Source organism: Ruditapes philippinarum, unplaced genomic scaffold (assembly GCF_026571515.1).
Source record: "Ruditapes philippinarum isolate M1 unplaced genomic scaffold, ASM2657151v2 ctg23945_1_1_1_1, whole genome shotgun sequence".
Lineage (NCBI taxonomy): Eukaryota > Metazoa > Mollusca > Bivalvia > Venerida > Veneridae > Ruditapes > Ruditapes philippinarum.
In genome coordinates this window covers 1-8,971 of record NW_026855728.1, presented here as the reverse complement: position 1 = coordinate 8,971, position 8,971 = coordinate 1, and the positions used below count along the sequence as shown (strand labels likewise).

Sequence of the window (8,971 nt, the reverse complement as noted above, 5' to 3'; positions counted from 1 at the left end):
TTTTTAATATGCAGTGTATATTGGCCAAATATAAAACTCATTGACAGGTCTTAGACACTAATTAAAAACATAGAGTCACACCCTTGTGGGTGGACATTATTCTAGCCACTTACCAATGGACCATAAAAAAGTAGATAGAATCTTAATATGTGCTAGAATAATGACAAACACTTGTGGACAATTCTTAGTCACTCATCAATGGACACTTAGTCACTCTGCTGTGGACATAATTCTAGCCACTTACCAATGGACATACAGAATAAGATAGAATCTTAATATGAACTAGAATAATTACAAACACTTTACTTATGGACAGTTTTTAGTCACTCATCAATGGACACATAGGCACTCTCTTGTGGACATAATTCGAGCCACTTAACAGCCGGCATTGAGAAGGACTCTTCGATTGCAAACACTTTAATTGTGGACATTTCTTGGTCACTCAGCAATGGACACATAGTCACTCTCCTGTGGACATAATTCTAGCCACTTACCAATGGACATACAGAATTAGGTAGAATCTTAATTTGAACTAGAATAATTACAAACACTTTACTTATAGACAATTCTTAGTCACACATCAATGGACACATAGGCACTCTCTTGTGGACATAATTCGAGCCACTCAACAGCGTGCATAGCGTGGGACTTTTTGATTGCAAACACTTAAATTATGGACATTTCTTAGTCACTCATCAATGGACACATAGTCACTCTCCTGTGGACATAATTTTAGCCACTTACCAATGGACATACAGAATTAGGTAGAATCTTAATATGAACTAGAATAATTACAAACACTTTACTTATGGACAATTCTTAGTCACTCATCAATGGACACATAGGCACTCTCTTGTGGACATAATTTGAGCCACTTAACAGCTTGCATAGCGAGGGACTCTTTGATTGCAAACACTTTAATTATGGACATTTCTTAGTCACTCATCAATGGACACATAGTCACTCTCCTGTGGACATAATTCTAGCCACTTACCAATGGACATACAGAATTTGGTAGAATCTTGATATGAACTAGAATAATTACAAACACTTTACTTATGGACAGTTCTTAGTCACTCATCAATGGACACATAGGCACTCTCTTATGGACATCATTATAGCCACTTAACACTGGACATATAGAATATGAATTTAATACACTTTACTTCAGCCACTTTATATGGATGGACATTGAATCTTTCTAGGCTCTTATCAATGGACATATAGAAGTAATCTTAATATGAATGATTACAAGTTCTTATGAACAGATCTTAGCCACACATCCATGGACACTGAAGACTGTAAAAATTAATGATCACAAACACTTAACTTCTAAACATTTATTTATTAATCACATTTTTAAAACATTAACATACATTATCTTTGCCACAGGTCAACGGACAATGGAGAAAGCACCATTATAGACAAAACTAGAAATATCACTAAATGTGATTAATACCCCCACAAGACTGCTTCAGAAATGAGGATGTTACTAGTAACAGAATACCTTGTAAAAGAATTGAAATATAGAGTTATGGTTGTTGGCAATTAAAGATAGTTGTAGTTCTTGTATGTTGCATTTCCTTTCAATGTGGTTGGCCATTGATGAAGTTTAATTGAATTACTCTGTAATAAGTCCAGAAAGACAAAGAAAAGGAACAAAGGGCAAAAAACTCTATAAAAACTGAAGATAGAGTTATAGTTCTTGTGCACTGCACTTCCTCTTATTGTGCTTGAACATTGTATGAAGTTGTTTTGAATTCCAACCAGTACGTTTTAAGTTATGCTCAGGACAAGGAAAAGTTACTATCGAAGGGCAGTAACTCTGTATTTTGTCAAAATGGAGTTATGGCTCTTGTGCACTGTACTTCCTTTTAATGTCCTTGACGGCTGTATGAAGTTGTACTGAATTCCAAACAGTAGTTTTCAAGTTATGCTCTGGACAAGGAAAAGTAACAAAAGGCAATAACTCTGTAATTATTCAAGATGGAGTTATGGTTCTTGTGCACTGCACTTCCTCTCAATGTGCTTGACCATTGTATGAAGTTATATTGAATTCCAACCATTAGTATTCAAGTTATGCTTCGGACAAAAAAGCAATGGAAAAGTAACAAAGGGCAATAACTCTGTAATTAGTCAAGATGGAGTTATGGTTCTTGTGCACTGCACTTCCCCTTATTGTGCTTGACCATTGTATGAAGTTGTTTTGAATTCCAACCAGTAGTTTTCAAGTCATGCTCTGGACAAGGAAAATTAACAAAGGGCAGTAACTCTGTAATTAGTCAAGATGGAGTTATGGTTCTTGTGCACTGCACTTCCTCTCAATGTGCTTGACCATTGTATGTAGTTATATTGAATTCCAACTATAAGTCTTCAAGTTATGGTCCGGACAAAAAAAAAAGCAATAGAAAAGTAACAAAGGGCAATAACTCTGTAATTACTTTAGATAGAGTTATGGTTCTTGTGCACTGCACTTCCTCTTATTGTGTTTGACAATTGTGTGAAATTGTTTTGAATTCCAACCAGTAGTTTTCAAGTTATGCCCCGGACAAGGAAAAGTAACAAAGGGCAATAACTCTGTAATTAATCAAGATAGAGTTATGTTTCTTGTGCACTGCACTTCCTCTCAATGTGCTTGACCATTGTATGTAGTTATATTGAATTCCAACCATTAGTCTTCAAGTTATGCTCCGGACAAGGTAAATGCAACGGACAAAAAAAAAGCAATGGAAAAGCAACAAAGGGCAATAACTCTGTAATTACTTTAGATAGAGTTATGGTTCTTGTGCACTGCACTTCCCTTTATTGTGTTTGACAATTGTGTGAAGTTGTTTTGAATTCCAACCAGTAGTTTTCAAGTTATGCCCCGGACAAGGAAAAGTAACAAAGGGCAATAACTCTGTAATTAATCAAGATAGAGTTATGGTTCTTGTGCACTGCACTTCCTCTCAATGTGCTTGACCATTGTGTGTAGTTATATTGAATTCCAAGCATTAGTCTTAAAGTTATGCTCCGGACAAGGAAAATGCAACGGACGTCTGGACCGACCGACCGACCGCCCGACAGACCAACCGACCGACCGACCACCGGGTGACTCCTATATACCCCCCCAAACTTCGTTTTTGGGGGTATAATTACAAATTAAGTTGCATTGTATTTAGGAAATGTATGTGTTCTTTTGTATATTTTGTAGAAAAACTGAAGAACAGACCCGCAACTTTAAAGTGTTTCGAAGAAGACTTTGAATGGGCTGCTAGAGAGGTTGAATTTGCATTTAATCGGAGTGATACCAGTGGCACTAGCCCACATTCTGCCAGTCAGTGTGACTCTGGTGGTGGTGACATAAAAGAAAATGTGGAAAACAATGCGTCAGGACCAGTAGAAGAGGCAAACACTCTGACAGAACCTTGCATCAATACTCAACCCACTGCCAGTCAATGTGACTCTAGTGGTGGTGACATAAAAGAAAATGTGGAAAACAATGCGTCAGGACCAGTAGAAGAGGCAAACACTCTGACAGAACCCTGCATCAATACCCAACCAACTGTCAGTCAATGTGACTTTGAGTTTGGTGACATAAAAGAAAGTGTGGAAAACAGTGTGTCAGAACCTATAGAAGAGGCAAACACTCTGACAGAACCCTGCATCAATACCCAACCCACTGCCAGTCAATGTGACTTTGAGTTTGGTGACATAAAAGAAAGTGTGGAAAACAGTGTGTCAGAACCAGTAGAAGAGGCAAACACTCTGACAGAACCCTGCATCAATACCCAACCCTCTTCTAGTCAGTGTGACTTTGAGTTTGGTGACATAAACGAAAGTGTGGAAAACACTGCATTAATACCCAAGCCACTGCCAGTCAATGTGACTTTGAGTTTGGTGACATAAACGAAAGTGTGGAAAACAGTGTGTCAGGACCAGTAGATGAGGCAAACACTCTGACAGAACCCTGCATCAATACCCAACCCTCTGCCAGTCAATGTGACTTTGAGTTTGGTGACATAAAAGAAAGTGTGGAAAACAGTGTGTCAGGACCAGTAGAAGAGGCAAACACTCTGACAGAACCCTGCATCAATACCCAAACCTCTGCCAGTCAATGTGACTTTGAGTTTGGTGACATAAAAGAAAGTGTGGAAAACAGTGTGTCAGAACCAGTAGAAGAGGCAAACACTCTTATAGAACCCTGCATCAATAGCCCACCCACTGCCAGTGAGAGTTCTGAGTGTGATAACTTAAATGGAGGTATGAAAAACTACATGACAGAAACAATAAAAGAGACTGAAACACTGATAGAAAGCGGTGAAAATACAGAGCATTCTTCCAGCGAAGGTGAATCAGATAATGATTACATTTCAGTTATGCCATGCAGTTCTAGGTATAAAAAATATTCAGAAAGTGATCAGTCAGAATCAGAGTATGTAGAATGTTCTGACCTTGAGGAATGTACTGATGTTGGGGCATCAGCTGTTCATGGCCCTGTGTTGGATGAAAAATACAAAAGTCGTGACATAAATCTTCCAGACATCTACATTAGGAAACTTAGGAAAAGCGCATATAGTTCAAATGCACAGGCAGCACGAAAAAAAGCGTTCAATAAGAGGGTATATGATAATTATCATGCTTGCCTGTACTGTGGTGTCATGGTCCAACATATTGATACCCATCTACGAAATAAGAAACATAGGAAAATTCCTGATGTAAAAAGATTGCTCGAGGAAGAAAAACCAGATTTCTTGGGAATCCAGAAATTAGGGGATCACAAACACAATGTGAGAGTTTTGAAAGAAGGACGTGGTGAACTCATTTTAAGAAGGAGACCAAGCACTTACCTTGATGTACGTGAGTTTGGGCCATGTCCTGAGTGTAAGCAGTGGATTTTGTTGAAAAACTTAAAACAGCATTATAGAAATTGTGCTACACGAAAATCAAAGGTAAAGAAGGGTCAGCTTATAGTGCAGAGCCAGGTTCTTGCTGGAGTCATCAGTACAAGACCTTCTAAACTGATGCTTCAGGAAGTATTTCCTATTATGACTAGAGATGATATAGGTACAGTGGCACAAAATGACCCTCTCATTGTAGCTCTTGGAGAGAGTTGGCTAAGAAGGTCCATAGATAATGAAGCAAAAAGAAAATATTACACTTCTCAACACATGAGACTGATGGCAAGACTTTTGATTGAACTAAGGAAAGCAGATGAGAAAAATGCTGAGAAGGCTTTAGATGAGTTTATCAGAACTAAATACTATGACGCTCTAATGGCAGCAACAATTCAATGTTGTATGCCATATATGGATGATGAAGAGGACCTGAAGTCACCTAGTAACGCAATTAAGCTGAAATATGATCTAATAAGAGTAGTCAATGCAAAATGGGCACTTCTGGTGCAAGATAATCCCCATAGCCTACATGCTGAAGAGATGATGAAATTTGATAGGCTGATTTCTGTACAGTGGGGAGAGAGAGTAACTAAACTTGCACGTGCTGTTTTGGTACGCAGACGGTTTAAGATGAAGAAAGAGTTGCCAAGTCCAGAAGATGTTATGAAACTGACGAAGCACATTGTCAGTGAACTAGAATCGACAGCTCTCACACCAGAGAATTTCTTTCGAATAGTGCAGTTGGTACAAACTAGACTGCTTCTTTATAATAAAAGGAGAAGTGGAGAAATTGATGCTGTCAGGTATCCTGTTAGTTATATTAATTTTTCAGTTGTTAGTCAATTCATTAAATATGATAACTAAAACAGATGTATGTGACTGTGCATACTTTGATTATTAAATGTTCATTTTAGCATAAATTTATAATTTGAATATCATGTGAGCATTTCATTTGGTAGAAAAGTATGTCTAATGCTGTAGTGTCTGTTCAATCAGAAAAAATACTACAGTAATGATAGCCGGAATGTTAAATATATACTATAACTTAATTGTACATGTGGTGTTTAAAGATCTTTTACTTTGCAGCTTGGAAAGTTTTGCTGGTAAAACTAAGGAAATAGATGATTTGGATCAGTCAATGCTAGGTGAATTAACAAAAGTAGAGCAATACCTGCTGAAAACACAGGAAATGATGATAGTCAGAGGAAAAGTAAGTGTAATTGTGTTTATGTTGTATGCATTTGGTGGCATTAAGATTTTCTTTACTTCAAGAAAAGATCTTAGTAAAAGTATTTTAATATTTCATTAAAGTTCCATATTCAGCAGGTCACATGAAAATAATATGATTGCTCAAATCCTTGTTTAGTGCTTCATGTTCTCAGACTTAGTGTTAGTACTTGAACTCTGCTTTTGTTTTCAGAAAAAAAATGATCATATATACATGTATCTATGCCTATAAAATAGCAATTGCCTAACATACTTTTTTGTAATAAATATTTGGACATACACAGTTGCCGTTTTGTTGTATGTTTTTGTTTTTTACAGGGAAACAGACCGGTCCCAGTTCTTATTCCAGGAGATGCCAAAGAACCTCTAGAGTATATTGCTTCTTGGCAAGCAAGACAGAGCCAAAACATCCCCGCAGCCAACAAGTACCTGTTCCCAATCAATGGTAATGCTATTTCCAAGCTTTCTCCCATTAAGCTTGTTCAAATCTCTACACACTTTAATATTTGCCAGAAGACCTTTGAATGTTGATTTATTTAGAAAAAAACCTGAAATATTACTTTAAAAAGTTCCTTAATTTAATTTAATTATTGGATAGACTATAAAGAACTAGGAATTTCCTGTTGCTACCTTAGGCTGTGAATTACAATTTCCAAAAAATCAGATTGTTAATTCTTAACTCTTACTCACCTAGATCCTTGACCTTAATATGACATACCTGAATTAGTAACCGCCCATTATCGGCATTAGCCAATCAGAGCGTCCATTTTGCATAACAGCGAATCGCCTACAATGGTGAAATATGCAGAGATCTGCCTGCGCCATTGGCACTAAAAAATGAGAATGGCACAGGAAAATTGTCAGCAAAGGGCCATGAGTGCATCTAAAATCTGTGCCAGACTTATATTGTATGTTATTTAGTCATCCAGACAAAACTGGTACCAACAGGTTACCCATTCCCCTGTAATTACGTATATTCTTGAGTTTATCCATTTCCCCATAGCATTTTTCCAAGTTATAGATTTACTTACCTCATCCCTTTCCATTTCTACTACCGTAAATTTAATCCAATGAAGCAAACAAAAAATCAATAATCTACTTAATATTTTGAATAAATATCGGTAACTGAAAAAAAAGTGTTGCTATTTTAAGAAATGCTGTAAGTTACAGTATAATCTGACAGGTGTGTAAATTGAATTCCCCTAAGGTCACTCAATTCACGCGGAGTGTAGAAAAAAAAGATGTCTATTACGTCATCAGAATATTTGACAGGGTGATTAACCAATCAGGGAAACATTGTGCATGACTTTTTTTATGATTAAAAGGTCTGTCTGTGTATGCTTTCTACACAGAGACATACAAGGAGCAATAAAAGTCGTCAGTATGTACATGTTTACAGTGTGATAGGGACATTTTGTGCGAATTACGAACAATTAAAATGGATAATGCACAGTATTAGACATAAGTAGTAAGAAAATATAAATTATGCGAATTAGATTTTTGAGCAGCCAATAAAAATTGTTTTGCCTGCAATTAATATTAGTACCAAAAATAACTTTTTTTTAGACTTTAATTACTTAATCTCTTGTTATAAAAACATGCAAATCATGTCAAGGATCTGCTATTAAAAAAATATTTCTGCTAAGACGAATTTATTTTGCTACATGACTCATTGATTTTGCTAAAGGACTCATTGTTTTCAAACATGTGCGTCATCCGACGCATTGTAAGGAATTTCTAGATTAATCACTGTGACATACCTTTCCTTAAAATAAATTATTTTTCAAGTCATTTAACTAAGAAAAGACTTAAGGCCAGGTTTAGGTAAATATGTTGCTCTTGTTAGTTTTTGTTGTTGTTTTTTCTGTTGTTCCTGAACTTCCTTTTGCAAGCTTTAAGTATTAACAGTGATTGATAAATGTATTTTAACACATTCTCCTGTACAGGGTTGACACACATGAGGGCATATGATTCTCTAAAACGTACCTGTAGTGAATGTTGTCTGACTGCTCCCAGTAGAATCACAAGTGTATCAATGAGGAAGTACACAGCCACATTGTCTCAGGTAAAATTTTATCTCTGTCAGGGCTCATAGTTGGCCAAAATTTTTACCACATATTGTCACATTTCTAGTCTGTTACTGTAAATTAATATTTAAAACTAACAGTTTTCTAGTTGTTTGTTGGTTTTTGCAAGCAGTCTATTTTATAAATGTTTTATTTATTTGATGTCAAGAAATGTGAGGTCATATTCCACACTTGTATGCCAAAAAGAATATGTGGTAGATGTGTCATAAAAAATGTTTGATTCCACAGGTCCTAAATCTAGACCCTTACCAAGTAGAATGGCTTTGTCGTCACCTGGGACATTCTGCAGATATTCACAAGTCTTATTATAGACACATGTCAGGATTTGTTGAGAGGGTCCAATTAAGCAAGTTGTTCTTGGTACAGGACCTTAACATGACAAGCAAATACAGAGGAAAAAATCTTGAGGAGATAGACATATCAGGTACAATTGATTTCGGATGGAAAATAACAAAAAAAAGGCTGAACTTTACATGCAGATGTACTTGTTTCTTTATATGGTTAACCATCAACATGTTCATTTATTGTTCAATAATCAAATAGTTATAGAAATTTTCTTTTCTGCAAACTTTCCTCAGCCCTTGTCGGGTTTAAACTGATTCTTGTTTGATTGGCATATTCTCATGTTTGCTGCAAATATGCCAAATGTTTTACTAGTTTATAAATTGTAAAGCATTACCTGATGTAATCAGAACTAACATTTACTTATTACATGTTACACAAGCATAAACACATGTATTTCACATCTTATCCTGACATTTGCTGAAAATTAAAACCCTA

At 36.2% G+C, this 8,971-nt stretch overlaps 1 protein-coding gene across 1 annotated transcript; it reads left to right on the top strand.

Annotated features, from left to right (window-relative positions):
* Positions 1 to 3,193: 3,193 nt before the first annotated feature.
* On the top strand, positions 3,194 to 8,965 carry LOC132744237 (uncharacterized; the record flags this gene model as incomplete). Its single annotated transcript, XM_060732887.1, is given in 6 exon segments — positions 3,194 to 3,738; positions 3,822 to 5,680; positions 5,964 to 6,087; positions 6,423 to 6,549; positions 8,051 to 8,169; positions 8,420 to 8,965. Coding segments are annotated over 6 exon segments (3,089 nt in total), but the record flags the coding sequence as incomplete, so codon positions are not given.
* Positions 8,966 to 8,971: the final 6 nt, after the last annotated feature.